At 53.0% G+C, this 21617-nt stretch overlaps 1 protein-coding gene across 1 annotated transcript; it reads left to right on the forward strand.

The window, feature by feature from the left end:
* The first annotated feature begins 500 nt into the window (after positions 1–500).
* Positions 501–21067, forward strand: LOC140192617 (protein FAM83E-like). Its single transcript, XM_072250156.1, is given in 7 exon segments — positions 501–761; positions 3208–3888; positions 16009–16176; positions 17697–17821; positions 19646–20429; positions 20852–20948; positions 20951–21067. Coding segments are annotated over 6 exon segments (1704 nt in total). The 5' UTR covers positions 501–761; positions 3208–3396; the 3' UTR covers positions 20989–21067.
* The last annotated feature ends 550 nt before the right edge of the window (positions 21068–21617 follow it).

The following is a 21617-nucleotide window of genomic DNA, read 5'->3' on the forward strand; positions in this document are numbered from 1 at the left end:
AGGGGTTACAGAGATGGGGGGGGTGAGGGAGGGGTTTGAACAGGAGGGGGAGTGTAGGGGTTACAGAGATGGGGAGGTGTTTGAACAGGAGGAGGGAGTGTAGGGGTTATAGAGATAGGGAAGGGTTTGACCAGGAGGGGGGAGTGTAGGGGTTACAGAGATGGGGAGGGGGTGAGGCAGGGGTTTGAACAGGAGTGGGGGAGTGTAGGGGTTACAGAGATAGCGAGGGGGTGAGGGAGGGTTTGAACAGGAGAGGGGTGTGTAGGGGTTACAGAGATCTTCACTCCTCTCCCACCGTACCTTGTTTTATTTCTGCCGCACAGGTGTGTGAGCACCTCCCCTTTAAGTAGAGGCACCTTTAACCTGCCACCTGCCGGTTTATGGAGTGAGGGAGCTATTGAGGGAGGAGGGTGAGATGGGGGTGGGAAGTTATCCCCAAATGCCCCTCCCCTCCTCTCCCAGCATCCTGGACAGCGAATGTGTGTGAGAGTGATCCCGGGACGTCAGGGGATGGGGTTTTGTCCAGCTGGCACAAGTCTCTCTGAAGACTAAGGGGTAGAGAGGGGTGATTTGTCTGCAATGGTTATTTGATACCGCCCCCCCCCCGTGTGAGGAAGGGCAGAGGTTTAGTGGAAGAGGAAGTGGGAGGGAGGTTTCCCCTCCCCTCCCCTGCCGGCACCTGTTCTGGAGGGACTGGAGGCAGAACAAGACAGACTGGTTTTCCAGTTCCGTGAAATACAGACGGAGAGAAAGAGTGCAAGGTGAGTCGAGGCTGCCCTACCTCGGTGGGTGGATGGGTGGGAGAGGGAGGGGGCAGAGAGATGGAAACTGAAGGAGTGGGGAGAGAGAGAGAGAGAGAGAGATAGAGAGAGAGAAAGATGGGGGGAGAGAGAGAAAGATGGGGAGAGAGAGAGAAACAGGGATGGAGGGGGAGAGGACAAGAAGTGAAAGGGGGGAAAGAGAGAGAGACAGAGGGAGCAAAAAGAAAGGGAGGGAGAGGGGAGAGGTAGAGAGACATGGAAGGAGAGAAAGGGTTACAGAGGAGGAAGTGAGGGAGGATAAGATGGAGTGAGTGAGAGGGATACAGTGGGGGGGAGGAGAGGGTGAGGGTTAGGGGAATAGTGAGGGGGAGAGAGGAGACTAGTGAGGGAGGAAAGGGGAATAGTGAGGGGGAGAGAGGGGAATAGTGAGGGGGAAAGGGGAATAGTGAGGGGAGAGGAGGGGAATAGTGAGGAGGAAAGGGGAATAGTGAGTGGGAGAGAGGGGAATAGTGAAGGGGAGAGAGAGGAATAGTGAAGGGGAGAGAGAGGAATAGTGAGGGGGAAGAAGGGAATAGTGAGGGGGAAGAAGGGAATAGTGAGGGAGGAAAGGGGAATAGTGAGGGGGAAAGGGGAAAAGTGAGGGGGAGAGAGGGGAATAGTGAGGGATAGTGAGGGGGAGAGGAGAATAGTGAGGGGGAGAGAGGGGAATAGTGAGGGAGGAAAGGGGAATAGTGTGGGGAGAGAGGGGAATAGTGAGGGGGAGAGGGGAATAGTGAAAGGGTAACGGGAATAGTGAAGGGGTAACGGGAATAGTGAGGGGGAGAGGAGAATAGTGAGGGGGAGAGGGGAATAGTGAGGGAGGAAAGGGGAAAAGTGAGGGGAGAGAGGAGAATACTGAAGGAGGAAAGGGGAATAGTGAGGGAGGAAAGGGGAATAGTGAGGGAGAAAAGGGGAAAAGTGAGGGGAGAGAGGAGAATACTGAAGGAGGAAGGGGGAATAGTGAGGGAGGAAAGGGGAATAGTGAGGGGGAGAGGGGAATAGTGAGGGGAGAGGGGAATAGTGAGGGGGAGAGAGGGGAATAGTGAGGGGGAAAGGGGAATAGTGAGGGGGTAACAGGGGAATAGTGAGGGGGAGAGAGGGGAATAGTGAGGGGGAAAGGAGAATAGTGAGGGGGAGAGGAGAATAGTGAGGGGAGAGGAGAATAGTGAGGGGGAGAGAGGGGAATAGTGAGGGAGGAAAGGGGAATAGTGTGGGGAGAGAGCGGAATAGTGAGGGGAGAGAGGAGAATAGTGAGGGAGGAGAGGGGAATAGTGAGGGGGAGAGAGGGGAATAGTGAGGGAGGAAAGGGGAATAGTGAGGGGGAGAGAGGGGAATAGTGACAGGGAAAGGGGAATAGTGAGGGGGAGAGAGGGGAATAGTGAGGGGGAGAGAGGGGAATAGTGACAGGGAAAGGGAATAGTGAGGGGGAGAGAGGAATAGTGAGGGGGAGAGGGGAATAGTGAGGGGGAGAGGGGAATTATGAGGGGCGAAAGGGGAATAGTGAGGGGGAAAGGGGAATAGTGAGGGGAAAGGGGGGAATAGTGAGGGGAAAGGGGGGAATAGTGAGGGGAGAGAGGGGAATAGTGAGAGAGGAAAGGGGAATAGTGAGGGGAAAGGGGAATAGTGTGGGGGAGAGAGGGGAATAGTGAGGGGGAGAGATGGGAGGGGAGCTGGACAGGTCGGGAGACGGAGACCAGGCTTGGTGAGCTGACCACTGGTGGATGTGGGGCTTGTACGAGGAGGTTAGGAGAGAGTGGGAGGGGGGAATGACAGGGAGTTCAGAGGGGGAGTAGGACAAGAGTGAGAGGGGAGAAAGATGGAGAGAGAGTACGGGGAAGAGCGAGGGGGAGAGACGGGAGCCTGGGTGAGAGAGCAGTGAGGATGGGGAGGGGGCAGGAGAGTAGGAGAGGGGGAGACGGATTAAAGAGGGAGGGGAGGAAGACAGTAAGAGGGAGAAAGGATGAGTGGGGTATGGAGAAAGTAGGGGTTACAAAGATAGGGAGAGGGCAAGGGAGGGGTTTGAACAGGAGGGGGGAGTGTCAGGGTTTCAGAGATAGGGAGGGGTGTGAACAGGAGGACGGGGATTATCGGGGTTACAGAGATAGGGGGTGATGGAGGAATGTGAACGGGAGGGTGGGGAGTGTCGGGGTTACAGAGATAGGGAGGGGTGTGAACAGGAGGACGGGGATTATCGGGGTTACAGAGATAGGGAGGGGGTGATGGAGGAATGTGAACGGGAGGGTGGGGAGTGTAGGGATTACCGAGATAGGGAGGGGTGTGAACGGGAGGACGGGGATTATCGGGGTTACAGAGATAGGGAGGGGTGTGAATGGGAGGACGGGGATTATCGGGGTTACCGAGACCCTGACCTTCTCTCATTTTCGCTTTCCCCTACACACGCCAGCAGCTTTGATCCAAGGAGGAGTAATCACCCTGAAATGAAGGAAAGGTGATAGCTCGAAGGTCTTGAGGCTCATTGAGTGGGTAGCGAGACCCACCATCGTTGTCATCCAGACCTCCCCTCCCCTGAGGGGGAGGGAGGGGCAGCGGCAGCTGAAGGGTAGCGTGTGTGGACCCGAAAGGAGAGGTTTCCAAAATGGCCTCCTCCCAGGTGCAGTGCCTGGACGAGGAGCATGTGAACCCCCGCCTGTCAGAGTCACTGCCGCAGTTTGTGTACTGTGAGAGGCAGCGCAGGGCGCTGGAGGCCCTGCTGTCTGACGGCCCTTTGGCCTTCGCCCGCTGCCTGGAACAGGAGGGGCTACGGCCTTTCCTCTCAGCTGCCGAGGCGCACAGCTTGCAGGCCGGCGCCCGTCCCTACCGCCCGTCAGACACCCCACTGCCACTGGAGGATGAGGATCAGGTAGAGGGTCCCAATGGGAGGGACTTGACCAGCCCCTCCTCCGCCACTTCGTCCCTCACCTACTGGCCAGTGCGTTCCGACGCGCCACCGCCAAGCCTGGCGCTGGGCTGGCCGGAAGAGGGGTTGTGGAAGGGCATCACTCGGGCCGCAGTGTACACCCACCCTCCTGCCGAGGGAGCACCCACCATCAAGGAGTTGGTGAGAAGGCTGTTACAGAACGCCCAACAGGTGAGCAGGGAGGGCGAGGGAGGAGGGGCTGGAGGTGAGGGGGGATTGGTAATGGGGAAGGACAGGGGAAGTCAGAGGAGTGGGTGGTGCAGGAGGAGGGATGGAGGTGGAGGAATGGAATGAAACTGAGGGAGGAATGGATTCCCTCTCTTCCCCCCCCCCCCACCAGTGCTCTGATGGAGCAGAGGGAGGGTAAGTGTGTAAAGCTGCTGGTTTTAGGACCAAGGACGGACAGAGTGAGGTGTAGGACAATACATCGACTGAGGTGTAGGACACAGTACGTCAACTGTGGTAGGGGCTGAAGTGTAGGACACAGTACGTGAACTGTAGACAGAGGGGAGTCTGGTTTCCGTGATGTGCTGACCTGTGTCCACAACTCTCTGCGGTTTCCTGCGGTCCCGGGCGGAGCAGTTGCCGTACTGAGCTGTGATGCATCCGGATCAGATGCTTTCCGTGGTGCATCGGTGAAAATTGGTGAGGGTCGACGGGGACATGCTGAATTTCTTTCGCCTCCTGACAACGTGGAGGTGTTGGTCAGGTAGTCCAGGACAGGCTGTTGGTGATATCACAGTTGGGAACTTGAAGATTTCAACCATCTCGACCTCAGTCCCATTGATGTAGACAGGAGTGTGTGCACCGCACGCTCCCCTCCCAGAGTCAAGACCATCTCATACAAACCCTACTGATAGTAATGGTATGGCTCAGTCCATCATGGGGAAAGTCCTCCCCTGCACTGAGCCTGTTGCAGGACAGCAGCATCCACCATCAGAGAACCTCACCACATAGGCCAGGCTCTCTTCTCACTGCTGCCATCAGGATGAAGGTACAGGAGCTTCAGGGCCCACACCACCAAGTTCAGGAACAGTTATTACCCCTCAACCAGGCTCCTGAACCCGAGGGGGTAACTTCCCCTTACACTTACACTTCCTCCCTCACCACCACTCAGGGCCCCAGGCAGTCCTTCCAGGTGAGGCAACACTTCACCTGTGAGTCGGCTGGGCTGATATACTGCGTCCGGTGCTCCCGATGTGGCCTTTTATATATTGGTGAGACCCGACGCAGACTGGGAGACCGCTTTGCTGAACATCTACGCTCTGTCCGCCAGAGAAAGCAGGATCTCCCAGTGGCCACACATTTTAATTCCACATCCCATTCCCATTCTGACATGTCTATTCACGGCCTCCTCTACTGTAAAGATGAAGCCACACTCAGGTTGGAGGAACAACACCTTATATTCCGTCTGGGTAGCCTCCAACCTGATGGCATGAACATCGACTTCTCTAACTTCCGCTAAGGCCCCACCTCCCCCTCGTATCCCATCTTCTGTTATTTATTAATTGTGTGTGTGTGTGTGTGTGTGTGTATGTATGTGTATATGTATATATGTATGTATATATATATATATGTGTGTATATTCTTTCTCTCTCACTCTCCTTTTTCTCCCTCTGTCCCTCTGACTATACCCCTTGCCCATCCTCTGGGTTTTTCCCCCCATCCCCTTGTCTTTCTCCCTGGGCCTCCTGTCTCATGATCCTCTCATATCCCTTTTGCCAATCACCTGTCCAGCTCTTGGCTCCATCCCTCCCCCTCCTGTCTTCTCCTATCATTTTGGATCTCCCCCTCCCCCTCCCACTTTCAAATCTCTTACTAGCTCTTCCTTCAGTTAGTCCTGACGAAGGGTCTGGGCCTGAAACGTCGACTGTACCACTTCCTAGAGATGCTGCCTGGCCTGCTGCGTTCACCAGCAACTTTGATGTGTGTTGCCTGGGATAACTTCCCTTGCCCCTTCACTGAACTGTTCCCAAACCTATGGACTTACCTTCAAGGACTCATCTCACGTTCTCAGTATTTTTTTTATTACTATTATTTTCTTTTGTGTTTACACAGCTTGTTTTCTTTTGCACATTGGTTGTTTGTCCATCCTGGGTGTGGCCTTTCACTGATCCTGTGCTGTTTTTTGTATTTACCCACAGGAGACTGAGTCTCAGTGGTGGCACTTTGATAATAAATTTACTTTGAACTTTTGTTTTGAGGGAACGGTTGTGTCAGGACACCCTGTCACTAAGCTCTCTCTCTCTTTCCTGTTCTCCAACATCATGTTTTGAGATGTGACCCACCGCAGTGGTGTCATCTGCGAACTTGTACATGGAGTTAGAACATAGAGTGTAGAACCACAAATGAACTGCTCAAGGGTTCGAGCAGCATCTGTGAGATGGGAAGGAGTTGCCAATCTTTTGAATCAAAACTCTGCACATAACGTGCCCCACATGAGGCTGCATAGCCCATGGTTATTGCAGGAAAGATACTAGCATGGATAGAAGATTGGCTGACTGGCAAGAGGCAAAGAGTGGGAGTAGAAACATAGAAAACCTACAGCACAATACAGGCCCTTTGGCCCACAAAGCTGTGCTGAACGTGTCCTTGCCTTAGAAATCACCCAGGGTTACCCATAGCCCTCTATTTTTCTGAGCTCCATGTACCTGTCCAGGAGTCTCTTAAAAGACCCGATCGTATCTGCCTCCACCACCGTCGCCAGAGATTCTGGTTGCCTGCCTGTGACCTGTGGTATTCCAAAGGGGTCGGATTTTTTTTACGTTGTATGTTAATGATTTTGATGATGCAATTGATGGATTTGTGGCCAAGTTTGCAGACGATAGAAAAATAGGGGGCAGATAGTTTTGAGGAAGTGAAGAGGCGATAGAAGGACAAATTAGGGGACGGGGCAAAGGTGGAATACAGTGTTGGAAGTGTATGGTCATGCACTTTGGGAGAAGGAATAAAGATGTAGACTATTTCTTGAACAGGGCAAAAATTCAAAAATCTGATTGCAAAGGGACTTGGGAGTCCTTGTGCAGAATTCCCCAAAAGTTAGTTTGCAGACTAAGCTGGAGTGAGGAAGGCAAATGCAATGTTTGCATTCGTTTGTGAGGTCTAGAATATAAGAGCAAGGATGTAATGCTGAGGGCACTGGTGAGGCCTCATCTGGAGTACTGTGGCAGTTTTAGGCCTTTTGTCTAAGAAAGGATGTACTGTACTGGGATTGGAGGGGCTCCAGAGGAGGTTGACAAAAACAAACCCAGGAATGAAAAGGTTAACATGTGACGGCTCTGGGCCAGTGCTGTCTGGAGTTTAGAAGAATGAGAGGTGATTTTTTGAAACTTATTGAATATTGAAAGGCCCAGATCGAGTGGCGAGCACAGTCTCAGCAGAGAAGGATGGCCATTTGGAAAGGAGATGAGGAGGGATTTCTTTAGCCGGAGTGTGGTGTATCTGTGGAATTCATCACGCAGACGCTGTAGAGACCGAGTGTCTGCAGATTGTGTGTTGATGCATCCACAGCGGTGTCCCAGTTAGCGGGACACTATTTCAGCTCAGGGCGTTCCAGAGCTCCGCAGTTCAATTCCAGCACCGTTCCGTTCTGGGAGCAGTATTTGTATTCCCTCCCCGTGGAATGCGTGCGTTTTCCCCGGGTGCTCTGGTTTCCTCCCACAGTCCAAAGCCATACCGGCCAGGCTAATTGGTCATTGTAAGTTGTCCCCCGATCAAGTTAAGGTTAAATCAGAGTTGTGGGGTGCACGGTGTGGCTCAAAGAACCGGTAGGGCTGACTCCATGCTGTATCACTAAAGAAATCATTAATTAATTAATTTGCAATCTCCTGTGTCTCCCTCGATTGTTCGCGACGGGAAACAGGGATGAATATATTGTAGACTAGTAAATCTCCTGTCAGTGGTGGGGAAGGTACTGGAGTGGATTCTGAGGAAGTTGGGGAGAACTGAAAAATCACGGCTTAACTAGGGGCAGTTAGCATGGCTTTGTGGGGTAGGTGGTGGACAAGGTGGAGGGACAGGTAGTGTTGAGAAAGCAGGAAGATGACAGATTAGGAGAATGGGCAAAGAAGTGGCAGATGGAATACAGTGTCAGGAAGTGTGTGGTTATACACTTTGGGAGAAGGAATAAACGGGTTCACTATTTTCTAAAGAAGAAATCATTCAAAAGTCTGAGGTGTGAAGGGATTTGGGAGTCCTTGTGCAGGATCCTCTAAAGGTGTTGAGTTGGTGGTGAGGAAAACAAATGCAATGTTAGCATTCATTTCAAGAGAACTGGAATATAAAAGCAAGGATGTAATGTTGAGAGTTTTTAAGGCACTGGTGAGACTTTACTTGGAATATTATTAGCTGAGAAAGGATGTGCTGGCATTGGAGAGGATCCAGAGAAGGTTTACAAGAATGATTCTGGGAAAGAAAGAATTAACATATAAGGAGTGTTTGATGGCTCTGGGCCTGTACTTGCTGGAGTTTAGAAGAATATGAGGGGATCTCTTTGAGACCTATCGAATATTGAAGGGCCTAGACAGTGAATGTGGAGAGGATGTTTTCTATCGAGGGGGGAGTCTCAGACCAGAGGGCATAGCCTCAGAATAGAGGGGTGACTATTTAAAATGGAATTGAAAATGGATCAGACATGATGAAGTGGCAGAACAGACACGATGGCTTAATTCTGCTCCTGTGTCTGATGGTTGTAGAAATACTTTGGCTGTCCACTCTATAAATGCTTCTTATCATTTTGTAGACTTTTACCAAGTCACCTCTCATCCTCCTTCACTCCAAAGAGAAAAGCTATAGCTCGCTCAACTGTTTTTCATAAGGCACGCTCTCTAATCTAGGCAGGATCCTGGTAAATCTCCTCTGCACCCTCTCGAAAGCTTCCACATCCTTCCTATAATGAGGTGACCAGAACTGAACTCAATGCTCCAAGAGTGGTGTAACCAGAGTCTTATAGAGCTGCAACATTACCTCACAGCTCTTGAACTCAGTCCCCTGACTCATGAAGGCCAACACACCATATGCATTCTTAATCACCCATCAACTTTGAGGAACCTCTAGCTGTGCTACATCCCCCTGATCCACTACACTGTTAAGAATCCTGCCGTTAACCCTGTACTCTGCCTTCAAATTCGATCTTACAAAGTGCATCTATTCACACTTTTCCAGATTGAACTCCATCTGCCACTTGTCAGCCCAACTCTGCATCCTGTCAATGTCCCATTGTAACCTACACTATCCACACCATCAACTTTTGTGTCATAGTCATAGAAAGGTATAGTGTAGAAACAGGCCGAACTATTTAAGCTGCCTGCTGCCATCGACCTGCTCCAGGACTTTAGGCGTCCAGACCCCTGCCATCCATCTACTTGTCCAAGCTTCTCTTAAACGTTGAAATCAAACTTACATGCAGCTCGTTCCACACTCTCACCACCCTCTGAGTGAAGAAGTTTCCCCTCATGTTTCCTTTATACTTTTCATCCTTCGCTCTTAACCCAACCAAACTCAACAGTAAAGGCTTGCTTGCTTTTATATCTATACCCCACAAAACTTGGTAAGCCTCTGTCAAACCTCCCCTCAATCTTCTACATTCCAAGGAATAAAGGCCGAACCTATTCAATCTTACCTGCAAACTTACTAATGCACCCTTCCATTTCCTCATCCAAGTCATTTATAAAAAAATCACAGAGGAGGGGTCCCAGAACAGATCCCTGTGGAACACCACTGGTCACCGATCTCAAGTACGCTCCACCTATTGCCTGCTGTGGACAAGGCCATTCCAAGTCCACACAGCCAAGCTTTCCTGGATCCCATGCCTCCTGACCTGATGCATCGGGCTGAGTCCTACACTGTCTGTGGTTTCCTACCTTCCTGCACCTTCAAACTCTTACCAGCACCAAGGGATGTCAGGGACTGAAATTTAGGTCTCTGGTCCTGAGTCCTCTCGCCCTCCCTAGAATCAGAATTAGGTTTAATATCACTGATATATGTCATGAAATTTCTTGTTTTGCAACTGTACAGTTCAATACATAATAAAACGATAAAACTACAGTAATAATTAGACTAGAAGGGCCGAGATGGCCTGTTTCCATCATTGTTATGTTTAATTATGTAAATATATAAAACTAAAAGAGATAAGTAGTCTAAAAAGAACATAGTAATACTGAGGAAGGGTTTGTGGGTTCATTGTCCACTCAGAGGGGATGAAGCTGCTCCTGTACCTCCCCTGTGACGGCAGCAGTGAGACGAGGGCACGTCCCGGGTGATGGGCATCCTCAGTGATGGATTCCCCCTTTCAGAGGCAACACCTTTTGAAGGTGTGCTCGATGCTGGGGAGGCTGGTGCTGAGTTTACAACTTTCTGCAGCTTTTTCCGATCCTGTGCAGTGGCCTCTCCAGACCAGACAGTTAGAATGCTTTCCACTGTACATCGGTAGAAATTTGTCAGTTTCTTTTGGGATATACTAAGTCTTCTCAGACGCCTGATGAAGTATAGCCACGTCTTAACCCACTAAATGGATTGAGTTCACACCAGTGGAGGAATGGGGCTTCTCCTGTGCACAGTGTGCAGACAGGGAGCGTTGGATGAGAGGGTTAAATCTGTCTGATAGGGAAACCAGTTGTAAATGCACCACTCCCTGAGTCACACGTCCCCACTTTGCAAACAATGTGACTCAGGGAGTGGTGAGAAAAAATGTGGAAGCTATCTCCTCCTACCTGTCCCGCAAACATTTCAGGAATGACACCAGCTACTCCCCCTGTAACACTGGTTTAGCGGGGAATTTCAACATTATACATAGCTGCACTCTGCCACCACGCTGGCAAATCTCTACTTCGCTGTCACTCATCTCTCCTTCTCTCACTCTGCCTCCCCCTCCCTCTGCCCTCCTCTCCCCCCTCCCCCACTCCCCCTCCCCCCCTCCCTCTCCCCCTCACTCTGCCCCCTCTCCACCTCTCACTCTGCCCCTTTCCCTCTGCCCCCTCTACCTCTGCCCCTCTCCCCCTCCCCTACTCCCTCTGTCCCTCTCCCCCTCCCCTACTCCCTCTGTCCCTTTCCCTCTGCCCCCCTCCTCCACTCCCTCTGCCCCCTCTACCTCTGCCCCCTCTACCTCTGCCCCTCTCCCCCCTCCCCTACTCCCTCTGTCCCTTTCCCTCTGCCCCCTCCTCCACTCCCTCTGCCCCCTCTACCTCTGCCCCTACTCCCTCTGCCCCCTCTCCCCCTCCCCACTCCCTCTGCCTCCTCTCCCCCTGCCCCTTCCCCCTCCCTCTCCCCCACCACCTCCCCCTCTCCCCCTCCCTCCCCCTCCCCCTCCCCTCTCCCCCTCCCCCTCCCCTCTCCCCCTCCCCTGCCCCCTCTCTCAATGCCCAAGACTCCCCTGCTCTCTTCCCCTCCCCTCTCTCTCTCCCATCCCCTCCTCTCTCTGCTCCCCTCCCCCCTGTCCTCCCCCCCCCCCCCTTCTCTCTGTCCCAGTCTCATGCAGATGAGGTTCACAGGTTGATTCTGGAGATGAGGGGGTTACTCTACAAGGAGAAACTGAGTCGCCTGGGACTATTCTCGCTGGAATTCAGAAGAATGAGAGGGGCTCTTATCGAAACATTACAATTATGAAAGGGATGGATAAGATAGAGGCAGGAAAGTTTCCACTGCTGAGTGAGACTAGAACCAGGGACATAGCTTCAAGTTTGAGGGGAATCAATTTAGGATAAAGGATCTCTGGGGATCTATCCTGGGCCCAGGATATTGATGCAGTTACAAAGAAGGCAGAACAGTGGTTATATTTCATTTGGAGTTTGAAGAGATTTGGTATGTCAGCAAAGAAGCCTGCAAATTTCTACGGATGTACCGTGTGAGCATTGTAACTGGCTGCACCACCGTCTGGTGTGGGGGGTGGGGGGCTACTGCACAAAATCAAAATAAACTGCAGAGAGACGTTAACTCAGTCCTCTCCATCACGGGCACTGACCTCCCCAGTGTCCAGGACACCTTCAAGAGCAATGCCTGAAAAAGGCATTTAGGACCCCATCACCCAGGACAATTCCTGTGGTGGGGCAGCTTCTGAATAAAGGGACATCCTTTTAGAATGGAGATGAGGAGAAATTTTCTTTGCCAGAGGCTGGTGAATCTGTGGAACTTGTTGCCACAGGCCGCTGTGGAGGCCAAGTCATTGGGTATTTTTAAGGTAGATTCTTGATTAGTCAGGGCTTGAAGGGACACGGGGAGACTGGGGCTGAGAGGGAAAATGGATCAGTCATTATGACATGGTGAAGCAGACTCGATGGGCCAAATGGCCGAATTCTGCTCCTTTGTGGCCTTGCGTACAAGCCTTCTTCCCATTGCAACCATCAGGGAGAAGGCACAATTCAGGAACAGCTTCTTTCCCTCTGCCATCCAATTTCTGAACGGTCCATCAGCCCATGAATGCTGCCTTCCTGTACCACTTCTTTTACCCTCTTCTTGCATATTTATTTAATTTAACTTTTTAAAAGATATATACACTTATAATTTATAGTTTTTATGATTATGTATTGCATTGTACTGCTGCCACATTACAACAGGTTTCATGACATTGAACCTGACAGTGAGTCAGATTCAGAGACGAGGAGAGGCTTTTCTCCGACAGTAGAGAATCTGTGAATTCTCTGCCCGGGCAACCAGTAGAGACTGCCTCATTAAATATGTTAAGACACAGATGGACAGATTCTTGCTTGGCAGGGAATTCAGGGTTATGGGGAAAAGGTAGGTGAAGCTGAGTCTCTGGCCAAATCAGTCATTTTCTTATTGAATGGTGGGGCAGGCTTGAGGGGCCGAATGGCTGACTGCTTCTCCAAGTTCTCATGTTTGTATCGATGCAACTGAAGCCGATGTTTGGGCGATTGAAGTGCCCGGCCAATTCAGACAGGTTGTGTACGTGCCCAGTGGAGGTGGCAGGGTCCAGACCCCAGGGTGTACCAGTGTTTCAACAGTTGAAGCACTGGGTCAGATTGAAAAGGTCAGGGTGACGGGGCCCGAGGTGAGCGATGGGCCCATTCAGCCCGCAGTTCGACTCTACACTGAACTGAGGGTCCGGGGATGGGCTCTCTCTGTTCAGACACTATTCGCTTACAATTATTGTTTGCATGATTTGTGTTTTCCTTCTACACATTGGTGTTTGACAGGTGTCTTGTTTTAATAGGTCCATTTGGGTTTCTTTGTTTCATAGCTGCTGTTTTGAACTTTGACGAAAATGCTTGGCCTGGAGGGCATGAGCTATCATTGGAACAACCCGGCAGCGTTTTCTCAGGACTGGCAGTGGAGGGGCATGTTAAGTAGTAGTGGGATTGGGATGTAGTTACAGATATGGGCAGTGAAATGGTAGACGCAGTTTAATCTGGACAAGTGTGAGGTGTTGCCGCTTGGGAGGTGAAACGTAAAGGGTCAGGACACAGTAAATGGCCGAACCCTTAATAGTGTTGATGTACAGAGGCATCTCGGGTCCAAGCCCACAGCCCACCGAAAGTGGCCCCACAAGCAGACAGGGTGGTAAAGAAAGGTTGAGTACAGGTGTTGCAGCCATTTCTGGCTCCTAGTTCTTACATTGTTTCTCCCCCTCCCTTACTGACCTTAAACATGCCTTTCAAGGCTGCACTCTCTGCCCCGACCACAGGAAACCGCAGAGGGTTGTGGACACAGCTCAGTACATCACGGAAACCAGCCTCCCCTCCATGGACCCTGTCTACACTTCCCACTGTCTCAGTAAAACAGACAGTGTGATCAAATACCCCACCCACACCGGACATTCTCTCTCCCCCACCCCCGTCGGGCAGAAGATACAAAAGCCTGAGAGCACGTCCCACCAGGCTCGAGGACAGCTTCTACCCCGCTGTTATCAGACTATTGAACGGTCCCCCAGTACGAGGACAGCTTCTACCCCGCTGTTATCAGACTATTGAATGCTCCCCCAGCATGAGGGCAGCTTCTACCCCGCTGTTATCAGACTATTGAACGGTCCCCCAGTACGAGGACAGCTTCTACCCCGCTGTTATCAGACTATTGAACGGTCGCCCAGCACGAGGGCAGCTTCTACCCCGCTGTTATCAGACTATTGAACGGTCCCCCAGTACGATAAGATGGACTCTTGACCTCACAATCTACCTCGTCGTGACCCTTGCAGTTTATTGTCTGTCTGCGCTGCCCTTTCTCTGTAACTGTAACACTTTATTCTGCACTCTGTTATTGTTTTCCCTTGTTCTACCTTGATGCACTGTGTAATGATCTGATCTGTATGCAAGACAAAATTGTCACTGCATCTCAAATGATAAACCAATCCTGAGCCTATCTTTCCTCAAAGTAAGGAGATCGCAGTATCCCTGGTGCAGCCTCACCAGGACCCTGGACAGTTTAAATTCTGCTCCCTGCTCTTAAATTTAATCTGCCAAACAATGAAGGCCAACATTGCATCTGTCTGTTGAGACCACAGACCTCCAGCCCGAAGTACAACCTTCCATTCCAAACTGCATCACCTCTCCTTGCTCATTCCCGGGTCCTTCACTGAGTTCGAATGTGTGCTGGAGCCTTGGAGAAGCAATCAAGAAGCTCGCTGAGGCCAGGGCGGTAGACGAGGTCTACATGGACCTCAGTAGGACCTCCGAAAATGTTTTAAAGATTGGGCTGTTCTGGGATGTTAACATGGAATCGAGAGAGAAGTCGCTAATCAAACACACAATTCAAGATAGTTTAATGTCATTTCCAATACACAAATGTATAGGAGAACAAAATAATTAAATGCAATAAATAATATATTTTTTAAAAACTCAATAAATATAGATATATAAGATAGCTTATACACACAGATTGATTGTATGTTCCCAGAGTGACACTAGACACAGAAGTGTCTGTACATAAGGTAACCGACAGGAAATGATAAAGTAGTGGTGGTTGGGGGTGTGGAGGGGTGAGTTCCTGGGTGGAGGTGTTGATCAGCCTCACTGCTTGGGGAAAGGAACTGCTTTTGAGTCTGGAGGTCCTGGTGTGGACGCTAGGTAGCCTCCTCCCTGATGGGAGTGGGACAAACAGTCCACGAGCAGGGTGTGTGGGATCCTTCCCGATGTTACCGGCCCTTTTCCAGCATCTTTCTGTATGTGTGACAGCCTCAGATTCAGTTTGATGGCAGAAAGTGGAGGCTGACTGTGAGAGTTTGAAGGCCTGTTCGCCAGGGCTCCGTGCTGGGATGGTTGATGTTTTAATGATATGGATGTGAATGCACAGGTTTGTAGATGACACAGAAATCGGCAGAGTCATAGACAGTGAAGAAGGTTTTCAGCATTTATAGAGGGATTTTGGTCAGCTGGGGAAGTGGGCCAAGGAATGGCAAATGAAGTGTAATTGTGATCATTGTCAGGGCTTGTGTTTCGGGAAGACAAACCAAGATAGCAATTTCACAGTGAATGACAGGGACCCTGGGGAGTGTTGTAGAACAGAGTGACCCAGAGGTATGGGGACATGGTTCCCTGAAAGTAGAGTCACAGGTAGACAGGGCGGTGAAGAAGACGTTTGCCACGCTGCCCTTCATCAGTCAGGGCACTGAGTACAGGAGCTGGGATGTTATGTTGTAGTTGTACAAGATGTTGATGAGGCCGCACTTGGAGTATTGTGTTTAGAGAGATTTAGTAGGGACCCGAGGGGAAACTTTTTCACCCAGATGGTGGTCTGTCTATGGAACGAGCTGCCCAGAGGATGTGGTTGAGGCTGGAACATTAACAGCATTTAAAAAGCTTTGGACAGGCGCATTGTAGGAAAGGTTTAGAGGGATATGGGGCAAACGGGGCAAATGATATTGGCACAAGTGGTAATCCTGTCTGGCAGGGACCAGATAAGGCAAAGGGCCTATTTCTGTCTCTGTGAGAATCTCGTTATCATTTGGTGTGTGTGTGCGTTGGGGGGAAAGAGTGATTATAATGTGGTAGGGCTTAACCCTATCTTCTGTTGTAACTTTATAAAAGAACTCTGGTCAGGCCGCACAGAGTAGGATGTGCAGTTCAGTGTACTATGTACAGGTTCTGTTTCAGGAAGGTAATGTTGGGCGAGAGAGAGAGGAGAGAAGGACTCCTAGCATCGTGCCTCATTTTGCTTTCCTCCCTATCCTCCCCTCCTCCTGTCCTCCCCCTTCCCTGTCCTCCCCCTTCCCTGTCTCTTCCCCCCTCCTGCCCTACGTCCCCACTCCCCATCCCCACGTTCCCCTCTCCCCATCTTCCCCCACTCCTTTTTCCTCCCCTTCCCCATTCTCCTGCCTCCCCATTTCCACATACTCCCCTCCCTCAGGTCATCGCCATCGTCATGGACCAGTTTACAGACGTGGATATTTTCCTAGACTTGGTTGACACCTCCCGACTGCGGAAGATTCCGGTCTATGTGCTGCTGGACCAACATAACGTCCCACTGTTCATGGCCATGGCTCAGGCTACCAACACCAATCTCTGGCTGATGGAGGTGAGGACAGCAGATGTCAGAGTCGGAGTTAACTTCTATCACATTATGGTCAAGATGCCATTGAGCTGGGTAGGGTGCAGAGGAGATTTACGAGGATGTTACCGGGGCTCGGGGACTGAGTTACGGAGAGAGGTTGGACAGGTTGGGACTTTATTCCTTGAGTGTAGGAGACTGAGGGGGTCCTTACAGAGATGCATAAAACCATGAGGGGCACAGATAGGGTGAATGTGCACAGACTTTTTCCCCAGGGCTGAGTAATCAGTACTCATGAATGGCATCTTTCCTGCAGCAGGGCGACCAAAACTGTACAGCCTCACCAACATCTTGTACAACTGAAACATAACGTCCCAACTCCTGTACTCAGGGCCCTGACTGATGAAGGCCAGCGTGGCAAACGTCTTCTTCACTGCCCTGTCTACCTGTGACTCCACTTTCAGGGAACCATGTCCCCGTACCCCTGGGTCACACTGTTCTACAATGCTCCCCAGGGTCCCTGTCTACCTGTGACTCCACTTTCAGGGAACCATGGCCCTGTACCCCTGGGTCCCTCTGTTCTACAACACTCCCCAGGGTCCCTGTCTACCTGTGACTCCACTTCCTGGCTGACAAGCCCCTCTTGAGGGGCTTCTGTCTCGCGGGGCCAGGAAGGGGTTCAGGATTCCTGCGGGTATCAGTGAATGGTGTGAGGGTTTTTCAGATTTGGCTGTGGCTCACAGTTTACCAATGGGACTGGATGCACGACAACGTGTGGGTGTGGGACAAAGGACAGATCCAATATTTGCATAGTGTGTGCTGGCTTATCAGGGAGTGTCTGACTCTGAGCTCAGCTAAGAGTATTGGGACACACACACACACACACACACACACACACACACAGATACACAAGCGCACACGCTCGCACTCGTTCATGCATGCACTCACGCTCACACACACTCGTACTCGCACTCACTCACACAGACACACACACACTCCCTCACGCTCATACACACGCACTTGCACTCACTCTCACACACACTTGTACTTACACTCACACGCACTCACTCATGCTCACGCTCATGCTGTTACACACACTCATGCTCACGCCCACTCACATGCACTCACACTCACACACACGCACTTGCACTCACACACATACTGATGCTCACACAGATTCACTCATGCTCAAGCTCACACACACACACACACACACACACATGCACTCACGCTCACACACACTCGTGCTCACACCCACTCACATGCACTCACACTCACACACACTCGTGCTCACACTCACACACACACGCTCGCGCTCACACACTCACATATAACCTGGTACACAAAGAGAGACCCTCTGTAACACCTTGGTGAAGGAAGAGTGTTGGCAAAACAGCGGAGGGAGAAAGGGGAAGGTGGAGGGAGAGAACTGAGTCAGAGTAAGGCAGATGGGGAGAGAGGGGCTGTTGGAGGCAAGCGGGGGGTGGTGGTGTAGATTCCAATGGTGTGCCCAGATGAACCGCCTTCTCCCCTTGCACTCCCCACAGCACATGCGGGTGCGAGTCCTGGCAGGCTGCTCCTTCTGTTCCCGGAATGGCCTCACCGTGGACGGGTCAGTGAAGGAGCGATTCCTGCTGGTGGACGCAGAGAAGGTGGTGACGGGGTCCTACAGGTGAGGGAGATGAGGTGGGACTGGGGGAGGGAAGGTGGTGATGGGGACCTACAGGTGAGGGAGGTGGGACTGGGGGAGGGAAGGTGGTGACGGGTCCTACAGGTGAGGGAGGTGGGACGGGACTGTGGGAGGGAAGGTGGTGACGGGTCCTACAGGTGAGGGAGATGAGGTGGGACTGTAGGAGGGAAGGTGGTGATGGGGACCTACAGGTGAGGGAGATGGGACGGGACTGTAGGAGGGAAGGTGGTGATGGGGACCTACAGGTGAGGGAGGTGGGACTGTAGGAGGGAAGGTGGTGATGGGGACCTACAGGTGAGGGAGGTGGGACTGGGGGAGGGAAGGTGGTGATGGGGACCTACAGGTGAGGGAGGTGGGACTGTGGGAGGGAAGGTGGTGACAGGATCCTACAGGTGAGGGAGATGGGACGGGACTGTGGGAGGGAAGGTGGTGACAGGATCCTACAGGTGAGGGAGGTGGGACTGTAGGAGGGAAGGTGGTGATGGGGACCTACAGGTGAGGGAGATGGGACGGGACTGTGGGAGGGAAGGTGGTGACGAGACCTACGGGTGAGGGAGATGGGACGGGACTGTGGGAGGGAAGGTGGTGACAGGATCCTACAGGTGAGGGAGATGAGGTGGGACTATGGGAGGGAAGGTGGTGACGAGACCTACAGGTGAGGGAGATGAGGTGGGACTGGACTGTGGGAGGGAAGGTGGTGACGAGACCTACAGGTGAGGGAGATGAGGTGGGACTGGACTGTGGGAGGGAAGGTGGTGATGGGGACCTACAGGTGAGGGAGATGGGACGGGACTGTGGGAGGGAAGGTGGTGACGAGACCTACGGGTGAGGGAGATGAGGTGGGACTGGACTGTGGGAGGGAAGGTGGTGATGGGGACCTACAGGTGAAGGAGATGGGACGGGACTGTGGGAGGGAAGGTGGTGACAGGATCCTACAGGTGAGGGAGATGAGGTGGGACTATGGGAGGGAAGGTGGTGACGAGACCTACAGGTGAGGGAGATGAGGTGGGACTGGACTGTGGGAGGGAAGGTGGTGACGAGACCTACAGGTGAGGGAGATGAGGTGGGACTGGACTGTGGGAGGGAAGGTGGTGATGGGGACCTACAGGTGAAGGAGATGGGACGGGACTGTGGGAGGGAAGGTGGTGACGGGTCCTACGGGTGAGGGAGATGAGGTGGGACTGTGGGAGGGAAGAGAGTGACTACAGGATGGAAAGAAGGGGGAGGAGATGGGGAGGAGAGGGTGCGGGAGGGGGGCAGAGGAGATTGAGTGAGGGATGGGGGAGGGAAGGGAGAGGAGGAAGGTTTAAAGCAGTGGTGATGGATGGGTGTGGGGAGAGGATGTGAGAAGAATAGGGAGGACTGAAGATGGACAGATGGAGAATTTGGAGAAGACAGAGGGATGAGGTTGTGAGGGAGTTAGAGGGATGGAGCTACATTGGGGACTGGGGGAATGGGAGAGGAGGGAGGAAGGAAGTGGGTGAGTGAGGGGTCAGCGGAGGCTCTAGAGGTGTGCTGGGAAGGCACCAGATCATTGAAATGTCCAACTAATCTCCCGTCCCCCTCCCTCCTTCCTCCCCTTCACCCCTCACTCCTCTCTCCTCTCCTCCCTCTCTCTCCCCCTCCCTCTCACTCCCTCCCCCCTCCCCTCTCACTCCCTCCCCCTCCCCTCTTACTCCCTCCCCCCCCCTCTCTCTACCCCCTCTCCCCTCCTCCCTCTCTCTCCCCCCCCCAATCTTCCCATTCCCTCACCCTCTCCCCCCTCCCTCCCTCCTCTCCCCCTCACTCTCCCTCCGGCTCCTACAGTTTCACCTGGACAGATGCTCGCCTCCATCGACACCTCGCCACCCTCCTGACCGGCCAGGTGGTTGATGCGTTCGACTGCGAGTTCCGCACCCTGTATGCCTCATCTTGGCCCCTCCCCCGGGAAGCCCTTCTCAATGGGACACTCAGGAATCCCTCCTCTCTCCTTCCCCGGGAAGCCCTTCTCAATGGGACACTCAGGAATCCCTCCTCTCTCCCCCCCCGGGAAGCCCTTCTCAATGGGACACTCAGGAATCCCTCCTCTCTCCTCCCTGGGTCTCCTGGAAGTTCTGGGGCCCTCTGGATTCCAACGAGCCTGGGAAATCCCTCCCCATTCTTCCCTGCAGCATTTGTAAAGACTGGGACCGCAGGAAGTCAGTTTCCCCACCCCCCGGGGACGCCTGGGAATCCAGTGGACTCTGGGATTTCTGCCACTCTCCCCACTGGGCCTCTCAGAAATTCCGGGCCCCTACAGAATCCCGTAAGTCTTGGAAATCTCTCCCCCTTTGCTCACCGCGTGGCGTCTCGCCGGACAGTGCATCCGGAGCCCCTCCCACCTCCTAGGGCCCCCCTAGCTGGTCACCGCTCACCTCTCAGCCGTCCAGGGGTCTCTCCCGCGCTCAGCGACATCCTACGCAACCTGCGGCGGGCTAGGACAACGATGGAAAACAGGTCGAAGAGCAGCCGGTCGCTGTGGGACCTCAGTGCCCTGAGCCAACTGTCAGGGGCACCTAGCCTGGGCAGAGTCTCGTCCGTGGACCCTCTGGAACTGGGGGAGGAGGCCAAGGTGGGTGAGGAGGGGCAGGGACTGGTGAGAGGGGGTGAGGGAGGGAGAGGAGAAAGAAGAGTGGAGAGGGCTTGAGAAGGCCAGAGGCAGAGAGAGTGGGAAAGGTTAGGGAGAGGAGGGGGGAAGGGCACTGAAGGATTGCGCGGTGGGGGGGGCGGAATGGAGGGAAATGTAGGGACAGAAGACGGCACGGCAGCCCGGAAATTCAGAATGAGTGTGCGAGGGGTGCTGGGCTCAGGAGCAGAAGTGGGGTGGAGGGTGAGTGGAGGGGGGGAGGAATGTGTGGAGGGGAATGCAGAGGGGAGCTTCGAGTGTGGGTACATGCACGAGGGGAGGTGAGAGAGCACCGCGAGTCCCCAGCGGGCAAACAGTTTGCCACAGTATCTAATTGCCTCTCCATCCACATTCAATCCCACTCTCAGACACGCGTGAAGAAAGCGCTCCCGACACCTGCGGCTACTCTGATGAGGCACCGGCGGGTACAGAAGGAAGAGGAGGAGGAGGAGGGAAGAGAGACTCAGCCCCTGCCAGTGCGGGAGCCAAGGAACTTCTACCCTAGCCACCGGCAGGAGGCTGCAAGGGCGAAGAGCCAGCGGGCTGAACGTCCGGTAGCAGAGAGAGGAGACCGCCTTCGTCTCCCAGGACCTCCTGCACAGCAACAGAGTGCGGACTGTGAGGATTTGGCGGGATCACCGCACGGTCCGAGTGCTGGGAAGGTGGGAGGTCAGATGGGGAAAGGTGCTGCCCTCCGTCCACCATGCCCCCCGCAAACGTAATGTGATGTGACAGGTCGATGTTTACATGGGAAATCCCCACTCAGGGGCAACAGGGTGGGTGTCAAAGGGTTGGGTGGAACACAAGCAGAGAACATGGGTGTGGCCTACAAGACCCAAGAACGGGAACCACGCACAGTCTCCTGGTGTGGGTCTGACCCTGGGATACGGAGACGGGACTGTGCACGGTGCTCCCGATGTGAGTCTGACCCAGGGATATGGAGACAGGAAATGTCCATGGTGCTCCAGGTATGGGTCTGACCCAGGAATCGGAGATGGGAACTGTGTACGGTGCTCCCAGTATGGGTCTGACCCAAGGGGATACAGAGACGGGAACTGTGCACGGTGCTCCCGATGTGAGTCTGACCCAGGGATATGGAGATGGGAACTGTGCACGGTGCTCCTGGTTTGGGCC

The sequence above is a fragment of the Mobula birostris genome, unplaced genomic scaffold (genome assembly GCF_030028105.1).
Source record: "Mobula birostris isolate sMobBir1 unplaced genomic scaffold, sMobBir1.hap1 scaffold_1834, whole genome shotgun sequence".
Classification (NCBI taxonomy): domain Eukaryota; kingdom Metazoa; phylum Chordata; class Chondrichthyes; order Myliobatiformes; family Myliobatidae; genus Mobula; species Mobula birostris.